The sequence below is a fragment of the Trachemys scripta genome, chromosome 3 (assembly GCF_013100865.1).
Source record: "Trachemys scripta elegans isolate TJP31775 chromosome 3, CAS_Tse_1.0, whole genome shotgun sequence".
In the NCBI taxonomy this organism is placed as follows: domain Eukaryota; kingdom Metazoa; phylum Chordata; order Testudines; family Emydidae; genus Trachemys; species Trachemys scripta.
In genome coordinates, this window is record NC_048300.1 from 150,545,457 (window position 1) to 150,571,200 (window position 25,744).

The 25,744-nt window shown below is 37.4% G+C and overlaps 1 protein-coding gene across 1 annotated transcript in view; it reads right to left on the reverse strand.

Annotated features, from left to right (window-relative positions):
* Positions 1 to 432: 432 nt before the first annotated feature.
* Positions 433 to 25,744, reverse strand: part of ADGRB3 (adhesion G protein-coupled receptor B3) — a gene marked incomplete in the record, with an annotated part of 595,656 nt that continues 570,344 nt past the window's right edge. Inside the window, 6 exon segments of the mRNA XM_034766231.1 lie at positions 433 to 1,249; positions 3,035 to 3,166; positions 4,560 to 4,664; positions 13,520 to 13,555; positions 22,736 to 23,379; positions 25,677 to 25,716. Of these exon segments, the coding sequence (XP_034622122.1) occupies positions 1,061 to 1,249; positions 3,035 to 3,166; positions 4,560 to 4,664; positions 13,520 to 13,555; positions 22,736 to 23,379; positions 25,677 to 25,716 (1,146 nt within the window).

A 25,744-nucleotide genomic window follows, 5' to 3' on the forward strand; every position in this document is an offset into this window, starting at 1 on the left:
TTTCTTGTTGTTTGTCATGCAGCAACAAGAGGCACCAAGTGGCTTTCTTCCTATTGTGTATATACACACAATTTAATTACTATAAATCAACATTTTCCTTGAGGCTTTGTGCATAATACCTTACTTGTTTTCTATTAGTTGTCTTTCCACAACAAGACAGAAAAACATAATACTTGCATAATAGAACAACTGTAGCAGTATTCTGACAAGTCCAATTTACATGGTACATTGTTTCCAAAGAATATCTGAGTAGAAAATACAGAAGAGCTATACAAACCTACTATTACATTTGAAAATCATTAGCCTCGAAGGAATAATAACAGTATGCTATTAAAACTCAGAATACATTTTCAGTATCTGTGGTTTTAAAGAAAACTTTATAAATATGCAAATTGCAGATCAACAAATCCAAAATAAAATACACTAAAAAACTGATATGTAGACAAAAGTTTATTTACACCATACAACATTTTAAATATTTTATACACAGCTGCAGCAGAGAAAGCTACTCTGAGCTTTCCAGAGAAAACTGCAATAATAAAGATGTGAAATATATTATTCATATAAAAGTGAGATTATTACTTTATTGCATTTAAAGCAATGAAGAATGTAGCTCAACAGACATTCATTTAATGACAAAAACTTTGCTTTTATATTATAAAGTAAAAAGTGTAGTAATGGCCAAACAGACTGTTATAAACTTTAAAAACTGCATAAATATATACATTGTGCTTCATGGTGAAGTTTTTTGAAAACTAAACCAAATGAAGCTGTTACAACATGAATCGTTGCTTGAGGTTTATCTATAAAGATTACCTTACAAATCCATTCCACGGGTACTTACAACACACGATGGTAAGAATTGTACACCTGGTTCTCCACTAACTTTACTAGTGGGAATATATTGTACGAAAAAAAACCACTGACATTTGGCACATGAAGATCCTGACATAAAGTAGTCACAATGTTCAGACACAAATGTCAGGCTTCCCAAGTCTCTTTAGCGTCAGTGCAATGAATTCATTTTTGTTTTGTTTTCTTTCAGTTCGTTTTGATTTTGTTAAACTTCTGTTTGAAAGTCACCTTCCTGCACATCTAAAGGCAAGTTCAGACACTTCTCCCATTCTGCTGGCCTTAGTTCTAAAGCATCTTTTGCCTCTGTATCTAATACGTTTATTGTGGTATAGTGTTGGTATTCATTCGTGTTTTTGAAACTGTCCCATGGAGCCTTGTTTGGTGTTGGGTTTTCCTGAGGACAGAAAAAAACAGGAAGAAAAAAATTAAAAGGAAGAAATAAATGATTTTCTGTTCATAATTTTGATCACTGAGGTAGCCTCATGGGATACAGAAGTCACTGAGAGGAAATGACTTTGAAGGGAGCTGAAGTGGCTGGTGTCCAGCATCATTCAGCCTGTACTCCTCTCTGAGCAGTCAGCACTTTGGAAGCCTCATCACCTGAGCTGCCAACTAAATCCTCTCCGTCTAGCATCTGCCAATTCTGAATAGAGAATGGCATGGGGCATGTGGGCCAGCACTGAGAGCCATATTTTAATAACTACCGGTATGTTATAGAAAAGTAGGAGGAAATAAAGGAAAATAAGAGATTTTCTCTTGAATTATGGAATGATGTAAAATAGAGGTTGCTAGCGTGGTTATAAGTTGGGATAACTTGATGATCTGCTTATGAAATAACAACAGTGGCCTGATTCCAGCAGGGGCTGAGAGCCCTCAACTCCTGTAGAGTACAATGGGAATTGATGAGAGTCTGTATGGTGGGATGAATATAGCCTGAGGTTGAAGGCTGACTATTGTAAATAAGTCCCGCAAATCATTTTAATGCCAAATTTTAAAATTTTTCATTTTTCAAATCAAATAGTGGGATTTTTTTTCATATGTTTGAATGATCCTGAAATTGACTCTGTTATTTCTTCTGAAAAACAAAATCTTCAATTCTGTAAACGCTTTTTAATGCCAAAACATTATAGTCATGTGTACCAGCATCAACAGATTGACGTCAGCACAGTCCCAGAAAGTGGGTTTGTATTTATTAATGGTGGCTGCACAGTTAAGTTAGTAGAAGTAACACAAAATATCATGTGAGAACCACAAAATATGACTATTATTCCCACCTTTAATATCTATGGCAACATCTAACTGCAACCAGCAGTGTAATTTGCAGCTCATGTAGATGTACCTGTACTACTTTTAATCTACTTGGCTTGCAAAAATTAGAAGTGAGGATATGGCAGTGTGAGCCTCAGGATATGTCTACACTGCAATCAGACACCCGTGGCTGGTCCATGCCAACTGACTTTAGCTCGTGGGGCTCAGGCTAAGGGGCTGTTTATTTGCAATGTAGATGTTTTAACTCAGGCTGCAGCCCAAGCTCTGGGACCCTCTCACCTTGCAGGGTCCTAGAGCCTAGGCTGCTGGAGCCCAGGTTCCAGTTCGAACCTGACCATCTACACCACGATTAAAAACCCCTTAGTTTGAGCCTCTCAGCTGGAGTCAGCTGGCATGCACTAGTCGCAGTTTAGACATACCCTGAGACTCACGCTGCCATGCCCTCGCTGTTGTTTTTAGCAAGCTAGATAGACTAAAACTAGTGTGGGTATGCCTACATGGGCTGCAAATTACACTTTCTGTTGCAGTGTAGACATATCAGTTCTTAGGGATTAACTTTAAGAAAAATGCGTAGAACCTAGAAGTCATTTCTCACCAGATTTTATTCAGAAGGCATTTCCCAATAGGTAAGATAATTCAAAGTTTTGGATTTAAAAACAGATTTGCACAGAATCCTCCTGCGAGGGCCCAATGCCATATTCCTTGTGCATCTAAAATTCACATTGACTTCACCCTAAAGACTGCATAAAGGGACCCTAAGTGATATCAAGTTCTGAATACTTCATCTTACAGCGTTGATTAAAAGATAAAACATGGGTTTCTTTTGAAGATTTGAGTTTAAATACAACATCTTCAGCATATAAACACCCATTGATTTCAGTAGGCTTTGGAATAAGCCCTAAATATTCACCATTTGACCTCCATTTGGTTCCTGACAGAAATCGAAGGTCACGTGATTATGCCTCTTGTGCCTCCTAGAACAACACTGCTTCTCTTGCTGCACTGCAAATTTGTTTTCTGAATTGCAGTCTGGATGTTTGTTCTGGAAAATAAGTTTGGCCATAGAAATCATTTCTGAGAGATTTTGCTTTATAAAATGACAATCAGGCCAAGACAGCACTATAATTTGGAAAGCAGAAACCAATAATTATTTATTTTAGTCAATATATATAACTAAGGGTGCATTTAATATTCAGAAACAAAGCATCTAATAAAAATTAATTATGATTAAAAGCATTGTCTACGTAGGACATACAATCTTTTACTTTTATTATAGATGGCACTAGTAGAGCTGTGCAAAATGTTTACAACAAAATGCCAAACCATACAAATTTCATCTGTTGTACAGATGAAACTTACACCATGTTTGTACATTATATTTTAAAAATCTTTCAAGAATGCTTCGCCAGTTGTATGGTTTGTATCAAAATCATATTAAATATATAGATTTGAATGGTGCTGATGTGAAACCAGGTGAGATACAATGGTTTCAGCTAAGTTTTCCTTTGAGATTTTGAATTCATTAAAATCCCAAACACAAGGCAAAACTTGGATGAGGGAAAGATGGGAACTGGGTACAAATTCGCATAGATCATAGCTAAAGAAAATACTCAACAAACCCCTGAGGAGCACAAATTCAGGGCCAGATTTCAGTTGATGTAAACTGGCATAGCTCCATTGGCTTCACATTGGCTGAGTGTCTGGCCCTCCGAGTTGAAAATATATAAAGGGAAACACTTCTAGTTTATTTGTAATGTGCACTTTTGAAATCATAATGATACTATGGCTGATTAATAAATGTGGCACAGTAAACTATTTGTTTTAATTAAGGAGAATCCACCATTCTCTGTTCTCATTATTAAGCATACCTAAATAAAGGAGGTTATTTTTGTTAGTTTTATTTTTGCTGTGCACAGACAATTAGGGTAAAAGTCAACTACAGATTACTGTATTTTTGATTTTCAAATGGTAAATATTTATAAATCTATTACAGCCCAGGCACGATAATACAGGACAATATATACTCTCAGAAGCACGTCAGCTGTGAGTGATTTTAGCTGAAGATATAACAAATGATTTTGGCTAGGACAAGAAAACATTACACTAGCCATACTGCATTAATGAACTACTTTCTCGGTATAAATCCTTTAGGCTTGGTAGACATATACAGATTTTAAATGTGCTTCCTTCAATTCAATTACTTGTCAGCAATAATGATGTTGTGAGTCGTTATAGTCTAGTTATGAAATCTAATGAGTCTTGTCAAACATAAGAATACTGGAGATATCTTTGGTTCTCTGTCCTAGGGCTATTTAAGAGTAGTACACAATAACATTATCTTACCATAAAATGGTGTTACATAATCCATTTGCTTGCTTGCTAAAGTCCACAAACCAGTATATTTTAAATTCATAAGAAGATAACAATATACTTACCATACTTCCTGATTTTGGTACATCCCGAAATCTGTCCAGAGTCTGAAATTTCTGATTTAATTCCTGAAACAATTCCATGTGCCTCTTCCTTGTATGCATGACCTTCTGCGAAATGGAACATAATTGACTATAGTTGTAATTGAATCTGGCCATTTTTAAAAAAAAAGAATCATTATTTCCCCCAACATAATAAAGTAAATTGAATTTGGCAGGACCATCTTTTCCTTATAGACTCAGTAAATGGAAATGAATTGCACTGAGTCGCCTATCTTCTGTTTATAATGTTCTTCCTGTTCACAAAGTGTTGCTTTTACCCTTCCATTTATTCAATTGATGAAATCAGAAGATGTTTCTTTTGTGCTAGTCAGGAATGCGACAACAGCCCTTCTGCAAGTTCATCAGTCACAAGTTAAAACTGTTTTCTAGATATGCATTCAGCATAGAAGAAATTAATATCTTAATTTCAGCATGAAAGGAATAGTATCTACATCTTAAGCGTATATTTTTTTCTGAAAACAGTGGAGACAGAGCTGACATATTGATGGGGGAAACGAATTCGTCACGCTAATGCTATGATGAGTATGAGTTGCTAATGTATATCACCACCTCTGAGTTGTGATTATGGTCCAAAACTCTATGCATTATAATTAAATGCCTTCCTGTCGTTCACACCTCCCCAAAAGAAAGTTTAATAAATGCTAAAGTTGTGACATGTAAGGATAGATTTTCAATGTTGCATGTGTTTGCATTTGAATAGCGTGAGTTGCTCAGCTGTGTAAATCCAATTAGCATTGTATCCATCTGAGTTTTGGGACATATTCTCTGCTGGTATAAAAGTGGCGCAACTCAACTGACCTCAGTGCAGCAGCACCAATTTACACCAGCAGAGCCCGTGGCCATGGTGTTGTTATGATATTCATGGAGACAGAATTGCTGTAGAAAGGATGCTACTCATGTTCAGTAGGTAATTTTCCAAAAACAGTATGCCCATTCATTTTAGTATTTAATGAAGTAGTAATTTCATGTTTTGGGCTAGCAAGAGTTAAATTTGAAAAAATAAGCAGTTTTTATGTTAAAAATGTGTAAAAGAATAACTTATGCATAAGGCTACATTTTAGTCATGGGTATTTTTAATAAAAGTCATGGACAGGTCATGGGTAGTAAACAAACATTCACGACCCAAGACCTGCCCATGATTTGTACTATATACCCCTGACTAAATCTTGGAGGGTGGGAGAGCAGCCTGGGGGCACCTCAGGTGCTAGGGGGAGGGTGGTCCAGGGCTACCACGGGGGCAGGTGGCAGCATGTAACCTGGGACCGCCACTGGGAGGGAGTTGGGGGATATTTGGTGGGGCTCGTAGGCTCCCTACCCGGTTCCGCACTTCCCCGGAAGTGGCGCCATCCCCCTCCCTCAGCTCCAAGGAGCCCTGACCCCCTCCTGCATCCCAATTCCCAGCCCTGAGCTCCTTCCCACACCCAAACTCCTGCTGCTGGTGGGGAGGAATGCGCAGTGGCCCGAGACTATCCCAGCAGCGGCTTGGGCGACTGGTCCAGGGGTTGCCAGAACTGCTCAAACGGCCCCCGGGCCAGCTGCATTGGCTGCTGCAGAAGTCCCGGAGGTCCTGGAAAATCACAGAATCCGTGACTTCTATGACCTCCATGACAAACTTGCAGCCTTACTTATGCATATTTAGGAACTGTATGTGCCAGACGGTGACACAACCTTATGTGGGAGGAGAAGCACATATGTATACCTTGTGCCTCCCATCCTTTATGTGACCCATGCAAGTGCCATTCAAAATAGCAGTCTCCATACTGGCGGGAGTCTTCTATAATCATTATCTCCATGCCTGATTCTGCCACCCTCACTCACAGTGGATAACTAAATTAAGCACAATACTACTCAACGTAGGGTGTTAGTAGATGGTCTTGAAACAATCCTTTAGCCCTGTGTTTTAATTATTTTATCTTCCATTTAGTGTTTATAAATTGTGTGAAAGGCTCCTGCCTTGTTAGCCATGCATTTTTACCAATGCTATATAACAACTATATTATCTGTAACATAGCTACTCTGAAATTTAAGCATTTGTTTGATGGCAGCTCAAGGAGCCATCTGAGTCCTGGAAATTGGCAACATTATTCACAATAGGCACATGAGATATCGCAAGCAATTAGAGACTGATTAACTTAAGATGAGTTGTGGGGAGAACACAGGAAACAATTTTTCAGGATTCAGTGAGAAATACCTTGCAAAACATTATTTAACTAGAGATAGCTGACCTAAACTCAGAAAGGGTGTCTCATTTAAGTGACTTGCTGGAGATTTTTGACGATATTACTGCTCTGGTAGACAAGGGAGCAGGTTCCATATACACAGAATTTCAAAGGCAATGTGCCACTTCAAAGGTTATTATTGGCTAAAATAAGAAGTCATGGTATAGGGAATAAAACAAATTTTGCAGGTTAAAAAACTGGCACTAAACTGGGAAATGGCATATGGCTGTGAAATAAATGATGCCAGCTGGAAATTTTGTAATAGTGGGTAGGAAATGGAATGTACCGAATGTTACCTTTTTGATATTTGTCTGAAGTATTTGTTAAATAGCAAATATGAATAAAGCAAATACGTCACTTACTTCATTATATAGTTCCTGAAAAGAAGCAGGTGGGAGGGGAAATTAATCATTTTCTGTGCAAGTCTGGCAGGTAAATACTTTAAAAAATGTTGTTGAAAGAAAAATAAATACAATCCACCTAAATGAAAACTATGGATATTTTCTACTGCTTTGTATTTTCATGGCTACCCTTCTTTATTACCTTCTTGCTGGTTCGGTGTACATTTAAGTGTGTAAAGAGTAATTTACACTGTAAGCTTTATATAAATAAATTATAATCTTTACCTTTACTTCTTCCTATTTCTACTTTTTAATTCCTTGTTAAAATTCTCAGTTTTAACTATTTTTTCAAAAAGTAGATTGCTCTAGTATTCACTCTAGTGAATGCCCTGCTTTCTCTTCTATGGGACAACAAGCCACAAAAGGAGAGGAGTAATTCTGAGTTCAAACTTTTGGGTTTGTGCCCACTTTTCTATTGAGTGGGTGAAGTTCAACAGCCATGGAATAAGTCAGAAATGACAGATCATGTGAAATCTGTGTGGCATTTCAGATAGCCTCAAGATGTACTTTGGTGATTAAAGTGGTATAAGAATCTGAAAAAGATATAATAAAGAGAAAGGGAACCCTTTCTTCTGCCCTGCTGCTTGACACCACAGGCTCATGCTTCCCCTGGACAGCATGGCTTGTTTAGCAGCCATTCTTCTGGGGATTATCACAACCACAACCACCCAGGAAGCCCCACCCATCCCCCAAGGCCTGGAAAGGGGGGAAGCAGTGCAAGTTATCATTCAAATATATTAACTTGTGCCAGTTTCTCCCATAGTAAATGGGGGGAGGGGGAGAGGGAAATCCAGAAGAGAGAACCTGGCTCCCCTCCTCCATCCCCATCCATGCACTGTCCAAAGACCATGGTGCCCCTCTGAAGGGTCTTCCCTAGGGTTGGGGGACAGAGAAGAATGACACAGAGGCTGCATTTCTTCCTTGTGCACCTGCTTCTTTCTGCATGGAGTCCTATGATTTTATTCTTCCTTTCTCTGTCTCCCTTTTTCTCTTACTCTGCAAAAATAATATCCCCTTCCCGCCTCCTCCCCCGAGACTGAATCAGTTTCTTCTTCCTGCTAGATATTTATTTACTGTTTCTATCAAATTTTGCCCCTCCGGTTCTTTCATTTTTCTCTTCCTTTGGTGCTGCTGTTTGACTTTCTTTCTGCTTATTTTTCTCATTTTCTTCATTTTCCTTCTCCCTCTTCCTGGGCTTTCTCTGTTTTTGCTTCTCATCTTGGTGCCTCTGTGTGTATTACCCCAAATCCTGCTCATTTACTGTACTCACCGAAAGAGAGAAGTGGCCTGAAAACAGGGCTGGGAGCTAGCAACTCCTGAGTTCCAGACCTAATTCTGACAGTGACCTGGGTAAATCACAACCTCTCTGCCTTGTATGCTATCAAACAAACTTGAGGGGGGATATACCCCATTCCAGCTTATACTGCTCAAACTAGCAAAGCACAAAGATGGGATGCAAAGACCCAAAATGAGGGACACAAAACATTTATGAATACAGGAAAATTCAGTCCTTTAGTGGAAATAACTCTTTCTTTAACTTCACTTTATGAATGTTTGTTTCTGATGTAAATATATGTCTACAGTTTTTAGCAATAAAAGTAAGGCAACACCAAACTGGAGTGGAACATAGCTAGCTTTGGGAATAAAATGAGTAACATTCCACAAAATGAGGGAGTGTTGATAAATATGTTCCACCTAGTAGTTCTACCTACAATTACACAGTAGCTCCAGTACACTCATCGTTTAGACTATTGTACAAGTGACTTTCTCAGTTGCTGCACAGTCCATTGCAATGTGCAGTACTATTGTGACATGTGCCCCCTCCATTAAAGTTAAACGATAATAAACTTGTGACCTTCTGCTTTAAAAATCTGTGTCTGTGTTTCATTCTCCTGTGTGTCCTCATCAGTAACAGAGCCTTTCTCCCCATGGCACATCTATTATAGAGCTCTTTGGGGGGGAAAAGCAATTCCCATGGCATCTTTGTGACATACACTGTTTGACACAGTTAGAATTAATTTTATTTGAACTGACAGCCATACACTGGTGCTGAAATCTCAGTACAGTGGCAGCTCTGTAAAAGTTTTAGGGGAAAGCAGGCTATGTGGCTAAACAGGGTGCCACACAGCTAGGGGCACCACAGCCAATAATACTAAGGGTTTTTTTTAAACCAACAATATTTTTGAATGTGAAAATGTATCAAGGCCCTAGTGAATGTCCCTTATAAAGTAATATTCGACTGGTTTGTAATGGAAACCAGTGTGATTTGTGACTGCAGCAGGAACACAGACAGAATATAAAACTGGCTCTGTGTGACTTTATGTGTAAATATAAGACAAACACAACATTTTTTATGGACTGCATTCTGCCCTTGACTCCATAAGGTTCCATGCTGGAGGTTATGTATAGGGTGTGCGATTCAGTGGGAGCCCTGAAGAGAAATTCTGGCTGAGTCAATGATAATTCCAGTTTCACGGAAGGACTGGGGAGGGTGGTGATCCTAGAGTGGTAATGGCACTACCTTGGAAAAAGTTCTGGATTTCTAGGAGCTGGTGGAATGCAGAGCCACAGAGACTATCATTTGTGAGCATGCTAGACAGGGGCAAGCAGTATGCTCCTCAACTAGATTCTGGCCCTTCCCCCACCCTGAAGCACTAATGTATGGGTTAGCCAAAATCTGGATTTATTTGTTATATTCTATCCTTGTATTTTTTCTATGTGACACATGGCTAAAATAGCTTGTGTGTAGGGGCTTTGGCACATAAAATAAGGGGTTTTCCTCTCTGAAGGACCAAAAGAATGAAGCAGGATATTTTTATTAATTACAGAGTATTGAGTGATGAGGTCTTAGGATGCATTAATGTGTCCAAACCCCAGAACTGCCTGTAGTTAGTACCACCAGTGACAGTTTGTGATGGAACTGCATGGCTGTGCATGAGTGAGAGACACAGAGGACAGCTGTACAGCTACCGTAGCTTGTGACTGGTCATGCAAGAAGATTTCAGAGTTCAAAGAGATTATAAGGTACTTTGTAAAAACTAACAAAATATAGTATATATTTGGCAGTAATGCTTTCTGTCTACAAAATGAAACCCATATGTTTCAGCCAGTGTTAAGTCCCCCGTGTAAATAGTACTTTTAAGAACTATTAACTATTACATAACGCTAAACTGTTTACAAAGGCAAAAGAAGACACAGTTGGCCTACTCCTTGAGTCTGACCAGGCTCCTCTCAGTGCAGGGGGCGGCAAAGGTGGCTCATGGCTACCTTTTTGTCCCCTCCAATCCTGGGTGCACATTTGGCCCACAAAACCATTTAGGGCATTCTCAGGGCTATTCTAAGTTACAGTCAGCTGCAGTGGCCTCAAAGACAGAATGCATCAGCATTTTGGCCCACGACCCCACCCTACCTCACCCCTCTGTCTTTCACCTAGGACCGTGAAGGAGGTTGGGTGGTTATGCCACCACTATGAGATTTCCCTATCAAGGGGAATCCTCAGGTGGCCACCCAGGTCAGCTTTCAGAATGATGGAAAGCAGAGGTCGTGATCTGATCCAGTACTGACAATGAAATCTCAAAGCAGGGAAAGGATCTAGTTCAGCACTTCTACAATACCACAGCCACTGGCACAATATCATTGCTGTTATTATTATTATTTATACTGCAGTAATCCCAAATGGTCTCCATTAGGATTGGTGTCACTTGAACAGAGTAATGTACACATATAGGATTACACATTCCCCTTCCTGATGTTTTATATACAATGCATGTATATAATATGGTATTTAAAAAAAATCTAGGCAATGCAGCAATTGCAAACAAAACATAATAAAAGATGTAAGCATCATATATACACAATGTGAGTCAATTGAAAAAGCATTACAGGATAACTGATACTTGAGAACACAGATTGCATAGTACTGTCAGTAGTTATCTGGTGTTGGAATATGTTCCCTTGAGTGCTAGGATAGATGTCTTTGTAGCAGTTGCCATAGCGAATGTTCTCAGAGAGAACTGCACTGAATTCCTGACCTTCAAAATGGAATTGTGTGATTCAGAATTCTTTTCATTGCTGTGACTGTATAATTTCTGTTGTGCTGTTTTTATTTAATTTTAGAATTGCTTTTCCCACCTTAGATTGTTGATGCATATTCTTCTTCCTTCTTTGAATGTAAGTATCCTCAAGAACATTAACTGATGCTCTTTTAATTTGTGTGTGTGTGTGTGTGTGTGTGTGTATTTCCAGAAAAAAAAAGTAAATTGGAGTTAAATTTGAGAGGTAGCTTAAAAAAATTGCAGGAATATTGTAATTATCCCCAAAATAAGTGTTGCACACCTATGAAATTCAGAGTTACTGTTAAACTTCAAAAAAATTCAAACATGCACAATTAATGCACTCAAATAATCTTAACTCCTTTAGTGACACCATGCAATAACAATAAAATTATGATTTTTTTCTGTTGTGGTCGAAAATTAGATTAAACTAATTGATAAAGAAAGAGGATTTGTGTCCTTTCATATTTTTTTCCCTCATATATCACCACAGGTCAGAACTGATTGGCTGAGTTATCTCAGATATTGCAGTGCCCCAGTTAAGGGTGATCTGAGCTGTTGACCTATGCTTGTCTAGATTCTGTGTAAACATAAGACCTAGATACCACAATCATTAATAACAGCTTAATTACAACCTAATTTCTTCAAAACTAGTTTATACAAAAGATTTCAACAAGTGTTAACTATCTGGGAATTTGAAGGCTATATTAGTCTGTTATTAAGATCATTTGAGGGAAAACAAGCCTGAAGCTAAATTGTATTTTTAGTGGAACCATATTTAAATACATTTGAATTGACACTAATTAATGGATTCATTTGTAAATTCTGAGAAAATTCATTCTGCATTCAAACAGTAAGTGCTATAATTTTTGGGAGTACACACTGTATTTTTCATACATAAGACAGAAGTAGACTCCTTCCTCTAACTGAACAACTCAATTGCATTAACTATGAGGCCTGACCAACTTGTCTCCATTGCATGGAGCATTCCTGAATGAAACACTAAAAAGTATGGCATCCAATATATACTGTGCTTTAAAATTTTCAAATGTTAAAGATTTTCATAATTCAAATCATTTTGGTTTGGATCTCTGAACACATAATTTATTGCTTAGAATTTCACACTTTGATAGCCTAAAACTCGGGAATGCTCAGCATTATATACTGAATGATTCACAAGATGAGATAATAAAGGAACGGCCATAGTTTTTGTATCAGTAACTGCAGGCCAGATTCTGACTTCTGATCCAAGTTATGTTTCAATGCATGACTAGAAAAATCCACTAGACAATGATTTTTCAAGTCACAGTTGATATGTGGATCTCACTGGATATTAAAATTTGGTCCTAAGTATGTAAGGTTCCATGCAAACTGTGTGAGAGGCTTCACTGGAGAAACACATAATGAATTACATCAAATTATTAATAAGCATGAACAAGACAGCTTTTGCAAAAACCAAAAATCCATAAATCATTAATATTCTGCTGATTATAGAGTTTGACTATACAGAGTAGTCACTTAGAGCAACCATACAAATAAATAGGAAGATAAATATCTTCACCAAAATGTTTGTGCCTGTAAGTCCTTGCATTAACTAAACAACCAGAGCCTACATTTCCAACAAGGACTACAGATTTTGCGTGTCTCAAATTTTGTATATCCAACTTGAGACACCTAGGGGGCCTGTTTTCAGAGTGCGGTAGCTCAGCATCTTTGAAAAGTCAGGCCCCTTTAAGGTGTTTCAACTCAAGTTCCCAAAATCACTGACCAGTTTTGAAAATGTAGGTCCCAGAAGCTAGAAGAATCCTAAAGAAAATGAGAGATTGGGCTCTCTCATATAGAGAATTTGTGGAAGGAAGCAGACTGGCTGTGACAACACCACTTATCAAACAAAAGAGATAAACTTTTTCAAATAGACAATTGTCATCTACGATCACTGGAGAAATTAATAGATGTACACAAAGGAAAAAATATGTGCAATTGAAATGGTAGAGAACTTAGAACAGAAGCCATGATGGTTCATTTGTATTATGCGGTGGTTCGATGTTAGAATGTTTTACAAGTAACTTTTGCCAAAGTAGTTTTAATGAAACTCCCATCATATATTATACTGCACCCATTTAAACCATTATATTAATATCTACTATATCATGTGGTTTAAACTGAAATTTCATATTAACTTTATATTACTATAGTTTTAATAAGCAGGAATAACTTAAACTTAAACTTACTTCAAAGTCAAGGTCCGAATAACGTGATTTTCTTCTCTGTTAAGCATCAGAAAAGGAAAGAAAATAATAGGTGTATTAACATGGGGTCTATTCATGCAATCATAGTCATTAGTTTAAATAACCCTGGTGTTTCCTTTTGAATATTTATATTAACGATTTCTTAAGAAAGATGTACTTTTTGTTTTAACAATTAAAGATTAATCTGTGATATGATGAACAGTTTGTTAGAAATTAGATAGTTTTTCCTATGGAATAAGAGGAAACTGCATTTCACAGGGAGTTCTGCATGTAATCAGGCTCCTCATTCAGTAAGTTGTGTGACTGGATATCATGATCTCGACTATATTTATAAGGAACCTATCACTTTGGGATCATAGAGACACCCAGAACTTGGTTCTTCTCTCTCACCAGATTGATTTCAATATAGTTACTCCAGATTTACACTGGTCTTAGTAACAGAGGAATCAAGCCAATGGCAGCTATATCTTCCATACAAGCTTCAGCTTGTTTGCAATGATGACTTCGTTTGGAGAGAACAACTTCAAACTAGTTTACATTTCTGACAAATATTAGTCCAGGAATCTGAATGTAAAAGAAATGATTCTTCAATTGTGATGTATTTACTGTTATACAATACAACAGAATGTCATTTTGTATAGTATCTTTTACCTCCCACATTAACCAGGATATTAAAAGACTAATTGGAAAAAATGTGTCTCAGCACCAATAACAAAACAAAAAAACCAACAACCTAGAACAACAGTGATAAAAAAAATCAGAGAGACTATAATCATTCTAAAATGAACTAGTACCTCAAGAGATTTATATACCCCCAAAACACAAACAGGGCTCTCAAGGACTTGCGGACACTCAGAATATTTAGTATTATGTTTGGCTATGTGGTCACAAAAGGAAAAAGGCTCATTCGTGAGGTAAACTTTAGAGTAGTTGTCCCTAAAAAAGACTAGTTTTGAGACACAATTCAGTAATAAACCTGATTTCACTGAACTGCATGAATGAGGGTGCTAAATCAAATATAGTTTAGAGACCTGGTTTGCAAGAAATCATGATTTAGAAAAATGGAGGATTTAAAACCCATTTTGCATTTTGCCTGCAAGTCTGCTCATGGGCAGCATGTGTACTCTGGCATTACCTATAAACAGAGATGGGTGATTAGGTTTAAGCACATAACTCTACTGTTCACTTTAAACGTGAGCAAAACACTAAACCATACTTTACTGCAATCTGATTGGATAGATGTCACAGTAGCATTTCTGCTTTTACATCACATCTCCTTGGCACTGTGACTCAGCAGGCTATTTTGTGTACTTATGTCAAACAAAATTCTTCTGTAGTCCAACCAGAATGAGGACATTTATTTTTAACTGTACAGTCAAGAATATTAGTTTTGTGCTTTTACTTTATAGTTTTCAGGGCTGCATATGGTGATCAGCCAGAGCCTATTTCCCTAAAGTCATCAAAGACATGATCTGCTGTCATAGGTCAGAGCAGCAATAGTGTTGTGCTTTGAGTTGAAGTCCATTAGTGTTCTGCCAATGACATCAACAGGTAGAAGGTCAGGTCCTATCAGCTATCACACTGGCAACACCGAACAATTTTAATGTTATTTTGGAACTGGCAAATATGTTTAAGGGCCTGATCCAATTTACATTGGAGTGATCAGGAGTCTTTACATTGACTTAAGGAATTTGGATCTGCTATCTCAGAAGCTTTTATTTCTGGATGCCACTATTTCTACTTCCATTTTCTCTGGTTCACATATGTGGTACAGTAAAACCAACACAAACTGCCAATCCACCTCAAGATTACTGGCATGTTTAGGTTCCATAAGTAACCTAACAACCTCAAAAATAGTTTCTTTCTTAAATCAACTAAAAGGATGATTTTCCAGGGTGGTTTCTGAGTTGGCTAGAGAAGAGGGGTTTGTATATGCACCTTCGTGGTCCTATAGATCTAGGCAACCATCTAGCTCATTCAACAAATTAAATTCATGGAAGTCAAAAGCCTAATGGGCTAATGAAAAAAAAAAAAAACTGGTAGCCAGTAAATGCATAGCTTGATGAAGGTGGTCCATGGTGGGTCTCTTCTTAGCGTAATTGCAAGTATTCACCAGTAAAACTGAGTATCAGTTTAATCAACATAAACTTTACAATGAGAGCCAGAGGGGTTTTCCAGGATCAGTGTTAGCCTCAGCTTCATGTAGTATCTTTTATTAATGATTTGGAAGAATAAGTAACCTTCGCATGAAGCAAAATATGTAAATAATATAAATTCAAACATATTGCAAATAGTGAGCATGGAGAAGTAAAAACAAAGTCCTAGAGGGGTGCAAAAATTACAAAATCAGATTCAATCTAAAATATTGAACATGAAGGCATGCAGCTATTCAATGGCAGAAAGAGAGCTGGGAAATGGTAATGAGTAAAAAAGCCCAGGGGTGATAGCAAACAATGAGCTGGGTATCAATTTGCAATTCAATATGCCATCAAAAAAAGTCAAGGCTGTATATACTGGCCCAAGGAGGTGTAAGTCGCTCTCTATGCAACTCTGGTGATATTGCACCTAGACTATTGCATAAAGCTCTGGGCCTGTCAGTAATAGAAAGATGTCAATACATTGGAAACAATTCAGAAAAGAACAATGAAAAACATTCAGAGGCTAGCAAGAGTGATTTAAAAGGAAAGGGCAAAAAAGTTTATGTACTTTGGTGGAACAGTGGGTGAGGTGGTGGTGGTGGAGTTGGAATACATAATCACAGTCTAGAAGTATTTGGGTGTAAATACCAAATAATGAAAGAGGCTAGTTGGGGAAGAACTTGTCTGAGAAGTTATAATTCAGGAATAATGGGATGAAATTAAGGCACTTTTATACTGGTTATCAAGAAAGCATTCCCAGTAGTGAAGTTCATTTGACCAGGGAATGATCGCCTAAAGGAAGCAGTGGGATGCCCATCAGTAGAGTAACTGAACATTAGGTTGGGCAAGGTGTTGGAGGAAAATACTGTAGAAAATATTCCTGCATTGACAGGAGGTGATCTGGTGGGTCTTTTCCATCTCTACTTTCTCTGACTGTCTGATTTCAGAGATAAAACCCACATCACAGGAAAAAGCCCTTATATTATAACCAAAGTAAAATTCTGTGGAAAGGAAGTCTGCAGCAGCAATTCATTTTAAACCAGTTGTGTTTTGTACTAATCGGGTATAGCTTCTCTGTATAATTCCAGAATAACTTTTAACTCTGTTCATTGGTGGAAAAAATAGAACAGTGCTGAAAGATAATTTCCATACACCAACATGCACTACTTTGCTGGCACCAGGAAGGCACTGCTCCCACTAAATGACTAATATAATCCCTCTCCATCTGTGTAAAAAAGATGAATTCCCGGTTTGCTTCTTATTCTAGTTTGCATTATACTGCTACCTGATTAATTACTTAAACTCCTGAAGAGATATTATGCAGTGCAAAGTATAATTGAAACCAGAGATATAATAGTGAAGGCTATCTCCATGTTTCCATTAATATAAATCCTTATTATCAGCAGTTGATAATTCACTCTGAGATTAAACGTGACATACAACATTGTAGCCCAAGGGAGGATTTTTTCTACCTACAAAATTAAAGGAAAATCTCTTTTGGCATTTTGGAGATATAAAAGTGCAGCATGAATAGAAGTTCTGATTTTTTAAAATGCCCATTCGTGTTCATGTTAGTGAAAAAAAATAGCGTAGCTTTGAATACAAGGTTGTACAGGCTATTAGTCTTTAATACCAGTGAGTCATAAGGCAGTAATTTTGTGTGAAAAAAGTGCATAACCACATAAGTGTGGGAATTTTGAGTGCTGAATGTCTCCTAGCAATTTTAGCACAGAACACACTTGCAACACCCACAAGGCCTCATGCCCAGTAGATCAAAATAGCTGTGAACTAGGGCTCCTTTTGATAACAGCTCCTACACACACATTTACTGAATAGTCTATAAACACCTGTTTTGAAGCTGCTATGCTCTTTTGGGGAAGGTATAAGCATTTCTTAATTTAGTACATGACTGAAAATATGTATTTTTCTTAAATATCAAATGCAGCTAAAATAGGTACATGTAAAACACTGTCTCAAATACATGTTATTCTCCAGGGTGTTGACTAGAATTCCAGTTCAATACACCTTCAATTACTGCCCTCTCGTTGCCTGGTTCAACTTCCACCTTTATAAAGGTTATATAAAATGATGTAGTGGCAGTTTTGGAACTGGAGGAACTCAAGATCCATCCAACAAATCAAATAAAGCAGGAGCTATAATAGACTTAGGCTTTCATTAAGTCTGAGAGTCACAGAACTGGCAAGCAGCACTGCTTCGGCACATGATTGACAATGGAAGGAGGAAAGAAAGATAAATCTATGTAAGGGTGGTCCTGAAAAACTGATGCAATCTGGGTGCATTTTAAAGCAGAAACTCCCATGATGCTCTTCTCATTCTATTCCCAATTATTGCTTCAGTTCTCATATCATAGGTCAAAAGGACTTGAGACTACCTTATTGCTCCTAAACTGCTTGATGACTGAGTCTTTGCTTGACAAGAAATGCTGTTTTGGTGGTGTATTTCTTCTATCTCTTTCTTTCCTTTCGTGCTACCACATATGGTTTTAACCTTGTTCTTTAATTTTGATTTCAATGTTCTGTTTCTGCCTCCTTAATTTTAAGCCTCCCCTGAACTTCCCTTTCCCTTTCTGGTGTCTCTGACTTTGCCTTTCCTCTGTCTTCTCTTCTGTCTTTCCATTTATTATTTCCCTGCTTCAAGTTGTTAGCTCCTTCACTATCTTTTTAGTTCTCTCATATTTTCCTGTCTGTGATGATGCTCCCCTTCTGAGGCTCCACATCAGATCTTTGACTAAGGAGGCCTGGAAGGAGCTACCCTTTGGGATATGTTAATGCCTCTCATTAATGAGTCAGAAGTGATATTTTAGTGATATAACCAAGTGCCACCCACTTATGGCAGTGTGCCTGTCTCTATAGAAATTTCAGATTGAAGAATGAGGGACTGGGACCTAAAAAATGAATACAGGGGAATGAGAGATTGGGAACTGAATTCCAGTCATTTATGTGCCAAAGCACCACACTAGGTCCTCTCGTTTAGAGGAGAATATTGAAAAGAGAATACAACAGTTTCTTACTTGTCTGCCAAATTCTCATTTAAATTAGAGTTGCTCCTTTTCTTTGACTGTTTATCCTTTTGTCATCTACCAGAGCACAGTCTTTCTTTTTCCTTGTTAATACAATTTCCTGCATGTTCTACTTTCATTTTTTTTTTTTTACAACTCTTACTCTCCTTTTTCCTTTTTGGTCTTTTTCTTTCTAAATATCCTTTTTTCCCTTTTCATTTGAAACAAATCAAGTACAGTGTTTCTTTCCTTCTCTGTATTCCTCTAAAAGAAGCAGCCGTTCCTGCTCCACTAAGATGCTCGTGCCAGTTCTCCCTGCATTTTTGGGGAGCAGGTGCTCTGCCCCTTCCATAGATCTGCTGCTTCCTCTGCATTTAGACTTCCAACCCCCTCCTTCCCCGTTGTGTCAAAGTGGATGGGACTGCACTGGCTCACTTCAAAGTAATTTAGTTTTAATGAGCACAACACTCTGAGTGTGCACTTTCAAAACAAAAACCATTCCAAAAGAGGACATTCAGAGTGCTTTCTTGATTAAAACCAAAACACTCTGAACTGAAGAAGCACATTGAAAGCCACTTTGATGCCCACTTTACAGCCAACTTTAATTCATGCATATGAAGAAGGTGCAGGAAATAAGCAAGACGTTAAATTATTCCCTGTAAGAACCACCATGGTGTACTAGTATGTCCGCCTTTGTCTATAATAATACCAATACTGTATGGAGTGAAACCTCATTAGATTGCACCTTGGTAATCTGCAAAGTCATACATGTACGTGTGTGCTTGGGTAATATTTGTACATAAATACATCACCTGTAAAGGACTATCTAACTAGAGAAGCAGATCTTCTCGATACAATAAAGCATAAGAAAAAAACACTAACATACGAAAACTGGAAATAAGTCTGTGACACAAAGAGGCAAAAGCTAGGAAATTCCAGCATGCCTGAATATTACAGCTATCTCCTAAAACTGTCATCTCCAGGCATCATAAAATGCAATGCCCAGGTATGAGAGAGTATACTTATAACCTCACATCTCAGCCTTAACTTTGAACTGGTTAGGATTTTATGATACAGGTCTCATAACCTTAATATCACATAAAAGCAGTTTTTGAAGTGAATTGTTCTAATGGATAAAGCAGATGCCCATCGATGTAACTGTGGAACATTTTTGAGATTTGTAAATATAGGAAAATCAGGAATTTTGCAGACTTTGTAAGAGTGTTAGCACAAAAATCTCAATTTTCCAAGTGTGATGAATATTTTATGTGAGGACACGCATACATGTATGATGTAAGAGACTCAGTCAATGAAGTCTGAGATTCTGATTTTTCAGAAATAAAATGGAAATGAGTTTCAAGTGAATTGTTTTTTGTTTTGTTTTGTGAGAGCACTTAAAGCTAAAGGCCTACATTTTCAGAAATGTCCCCTACTTCTGCAGGTTCAGTTTTATACCCACAAGTACTTGTGCCTACAATAAATTGAGAGAACAAATAATAGCAACTAGGTATACAGACTAGCTATTTTGGGACACAATTGGTTGGAACCAATTACACCCATAATTCTTGATGAGTGTAAGTATCAGCAGGTGAAAAACTGCACCCACAAAATCAGAAATTGGTTTGAGTCCCTCTGAAAATGGGGCCTATGATATCTAACATTATTCCTGTAGCAGGGTAAATAATTTCCCAGTTATACGATTTCCCTATCTGCTTTAAAAACTTTCTTCCCTTTATTATGTGCTCAATAAATACTGATCTTAAATTTTAAAATGTTTAGAATTAACACGTCAGAAATCACCCAGGTGCACTTCACTTACATGTTAAATGTTGACTACTATAGAATGACATGGTAAAAACACATTTGCAGAGTGATTACAGAGCAACTATCATGATGCTGAGGATTAAAGTATGGAGGCCTGCAGGGGAACACAATTCCCTATCCTACACTGAATGTAGAAGAAGAGCTCCTCCTTCTCTTTCTGACTTAAGGCATCCCCCTCCTCTCCTGCTAGTGATAGGGGAACCTGATGTGGGAGCCTTCGGAGGAGCCTGATGCCTGGCAGAGAAGCTTCTGGGGCTCCCAGATTTTCCTATGGATGGAGAAGAGAAGCAACAGATCCTGATGGGAGAAGATGGGCTTCTCAGTTAGGTATCATCTATTTGCATGCTTTGTCTAAAAGAAAGGAAAGAAAGATTTCCCCTCTCCCCAGTGAAGGGAAAGATGCATCAATAATACCTGATACAAAGTTTTGCATTGAATCTATCTTTTGAAATGTCTTAAAGTTTTCTAAAATGAAGGAAGTGGCACTGGATATTTCAAAAATTTTGAGGAAGGACCTCTTCCCCAATCTCTACTTTATTTTGGGTTTACATGAGTAAAGATTCAACAACCTTGTCAAGTCTAAGCAATGGCATTTGTAGGAATCTGCCTCTACTACTATTCCATATATGTTACGTGCGTGCACGTGCAGTGCACACACACACACACACACACACGCACATTTTTTTCTTGTTGGCTAGGTACCTGCTAGGAGCCACGAACTCCTTTCACATATAGAACTCTGAACTGCTAATGCAACTGTACAAAGTTGCAAATATGTATCAGAATGATCCTGTGTGGTTGCCCTAATAAGAGAGAATACATATATTATAATAACCCTAATCATCACTCTTTGATTTCAGTGTAGTTACATAGTATAAAACTGGTGTAACGGAGTGGTAAATCAGACCCAGTGTCAGTAACACATCTTACAAGTGAAGTGAAAAGCTTTTATAAAAGAAATAAACCTTTTGGATTTTAAAGATGCAAGCCAACATTCTCACAGACTTCAAGGCATATTTTCAAATATGGCACTGGGCCCACCAAAGCTGGAATTATGCATGCATATCGGGTAACTTCATGTCTATCTAACTAATGTATGCATACAACTGGACGTGTGTGCAAAATGCAATTTTAAGAAGTCCATTTGAAAATGTGTCCCAAGATTACCTATACATTTACATATTAATGCACCTTACAAAAAATAGCCAATACTTGGCTTACCTGCCGACCCCAAAATTCATCTTCTTTCTTTGAAATTTACTTAATTAATCTGTGTTTCTCATGCAAGAGTTGTGGATATTATGAACACAATATAAGGAGTGAGGGAAATATTTTGCTTTCAAAGCTCTTGATGAGAGAAACAAAATTCTGATCTCCAGCCCAAATTCTCTAATCCACACACTCATAAAAACTCCTACTGACCTCACTGATATTGGTTTTGCATAAGTAAAGACTTTTTAAGAACTGAAGTATTTGATCCTTAGATGTTAAATAAACAAGCAAATCGTTTTCACATGCAATTTTCTATAATGTTTAAATCCTACAGACAGATTCCAGTAATGATTTCCAGAACAATTTAATAGCCAGAAAGACAGCTGAGCAAAGTGTGCAAGAAATGTACCTGCACCTGCTGCACAAAGCAAATTCTACACATGTTGGCACAAACAGGCACCTGTACATGCAAATTAGGTCACTTCATGGAATGCTACTTAGGAGAGTTACTCTGATTTACACTAGAGTAGAATCAAGCCCATTGTCCTTAATTGCTGGTAAAGAATTATGCACATTTAATGAGGTAAATAAATAATGAATAATATACATTGTTTGAGGATACCATTAAGTTCAGTGATTAAAATGTTATCGTGTAGGAAAGGGTTTTTTTTTCCCACTGGAACTCAGAGTTATTTAATAGAATTCATCCTGCAGGTCAGGACATTCGTGGCAAGGCAGGTGGAATTTTGAAACTCCAAGATTATATCATTCCATCCTGAAGGCGCTAAACTTTACTTTGATTTTTATTCCAATTCTAAACATCATCAGTATTGTTTTATAGGAATAGAATAAGCAAAGCCTGTTTTCAAACAGTAATTTAATCTTAATTAAGACATTAGCTGTACCCTCAAACATAAACACTGGCTGTAGTCAAGGAGCCATGACTTATTATGTTGCCATATAATTAGAACAACAGAACATGTAATTTCCTTATGCATCACTGACCTCTAAAGAACTCATTGATATTGTGGATCCAGTTTCGCTTCTTGCTAATCCTGCACTGTCATCCAACTCGGAGGCTATGAAGTTCTTTACTGCTGTACGGGGCTCAAAGGGCAAATTCTGCATATGTTCCTGGGTGGGAAGATGCTGATCTAAATTGATATTGAATTGGTCCATTACAGAGGGATTCATGTTGAATTCCGGATTAACTTTATAGTGCAACAGCCTTTCATGAGGCAAGGTATCCATGCCTATATTCAATTTGCTCTCATCTTTCAATGATTGCTGGGTGTTTACTGAACCTCTGGGCATGACAATATAGTCACTTTCCATCATCCGTTCTTGAGGATTGATTATGTCCATATCTGCACCTCTCAAGTTATCATCAGTGCATAAATACACAGTCCGCCGCAACTCACTGTTGTCTTTTTTCAAACACTGATTGGCCAGCTCACTCATGCTCATAGGCATGTGGAGGCCTGAGGGCTGCTGAATGATGACTTTGGAAATGATGCTTCCAGGCAGGGTTGAATAGCTCATACCTTCAGGGTTTGCTCCTTTCTCTTCTTCATCATCATTTAGTGAAATCCTAGAAAGTGTTCCTGTTATTGTAGCTGCTCTGCATGGTCCAATATCCTTATGTAGAACTGTGAATTACAGAACAGGATTCTCATAACAAGGAGCTATGTTTGCTGCTGCTTATTTTACATTGTTATGATTTTGTTTACCTATGTTCCTTTCACCAGTGTATTTCCTTATATCTTTTTCTATCCATTTAATAACTTTGTTTTATTTCATAAACATTAGTTTGAATGGGCTTTTATTTAACCAGTTTCTTTTAAACTACAGTATATAGCTGACCTGGATCTCTCCCTAAGCCTAGATCATTTATATAAATTAAAAACAGCCCTTTATCTATTTCTACATTCTGTGATAGACCTTAGGTAACCTAAAGCTTAAGCAGAAGCCTGCCATGTGGAACTTGATTAAGGGCTTCCAAAAAACCCCAATACACTATGACATCTGCCCAGCCCTTATCAACTCTGTGTAACCTCTTGGAAAACGTAAGACAGATTGTGCGGCTAGATCTTTTCATCAATCCATCCTAATGATCTCCTTAACTGTGTACATGTCTTCCCCTGACTTTTCTCCTAAATGTTCTTTTCTGCTGAATTTTGTAACTCTCCTGTATTAAATTCATCTCTGAATACATGCAGCATGTGGTCAAACTAGGCAAAGAAGCCTGTTTATATGAAATAAACATGTTTTGGTGCACTTGAAGAGTCTATAGATTTATATAAACATGGCTAATAAAACAGTCATTCACCACTTTCAGTGAAGGTCTCTCCAGTCAAAGAAGAAAAAGAAAACTTTGTTTCAGGACTTGAAGGAAAATGAGTGGCAAAATAAGAAAGATAAATTTAAAATATCCAACTGCCACGAATCTTTGACTCTAGCACAAGTATAGCATTTCCCCCCCATTTAAAGGAATGGATTTAAACACAATAGTGCTAAGCATGTGCAGCAAAATTAAGATTTTGTGAGCTAGACAATAAGAGGTACAGAAATACCCATAAATGCATTTACTCCTTTTCCTGTGTCCTGAAGTTCATGGTGGCTCTAATATTACAGTGTGTATCAGTACACTGATATACAGTAGTAATCAGCTCACCAATGCAGCCCCCTGTGTTAAATCATCTATGATTGTCTGTAATGTTTCAAGAATTATTTGCCCTAAAGCAAGAAAATGTAAGTGAGAAATTGGGGCATTTCAACTACCCAATAGCATTACTTAGCAAAAATGGAAAAAAAAAAAAAAAAAAGGGGGGGGGGGGAAAACTCATTTTAGGAAATGCAAGTGATTATTAGATTGTTTCTAACCACACATGTCATGCCAGCTCACCCAGTCACCTTTTACTAAATCTTTCATTACAGGAAATTGAATTTAAATCACTTAATTTTACATGGTGAAGTCCATTCATGTCTGCATTAAAAATATCTTTCTTTAAGCGTGTCCTTGACATGACTTTCTGTACTACAAAGCTGATAAAGTGTGCAGCTCATGGATTAAGTTTGAACTTATCCTTCCATTAGGAAGGTAGGAGGAATGTATTTGTTTTTAAATTCCATTGCCTTACTTCTTTCAAAACACATCAGCAGTAATGAACATTAGTTAATAAGGAGAACTATTACTCTATTGTGACAAAATACATGGAGGGACTCTAAAGCTTAAAATTCCCAATGGGTTATAAAGACCCTTAATTTTTCATCGTATTTGATTTAAACTACATTGGCTGAGTAAGTTGCTGAAGACAAGTATTTTTAAGTAGCAGAAGCAGACAGAAATGGAGCCAATTAAAGTACAGATTACTGAAATAGAATAAAATGTGTACCTATTATATGAAATTAAAATATATTTTTATTTTTTTGTTGTTGTTCTGCTTAAACTACAATAAACTTTAGTTAGTTAGATCCAGAGAAAAGTCAGGCCCTTTAGATCACTTACTGATTGTTTTCGCTACTATATATTATAGGCATATTTTCAAATGCCCTATATCTAACCAAAAATGTGCTTTGCTAGCTGTATGGCTATTTGATATTTGCATGTTTACTGGGGTGAAGAAAATTCTTGTATGCATGAAGATGATTTTATCACCAAATCCATTTGTGTTCTAAGATATAAAAATTCCTGTGGGACACTTATCAATTACCTGAATCCTGTTAAAAAGACTCTTACACAATTTGCTTTGATAATGAACTACATTTATCCATATAGCAGCATGTCTTCTGACAATGAAAGCAATTAGAAAAGATATTTTTCTGTAACCATGTAAAACCTCATAGTTTTTCTGTTTCTTCCTTTTACTTCACAGTGACACTAGTACACATCTTCTTCATTTTTTGTTTTGTTTTGGTTGACTACATATTGTTCCAGTATCCTTACCTGACCGACAAGCAATGTCCACATCTTTTTCAAAATCTGTCTGTAACAAGAAACAATGAAACAAGACA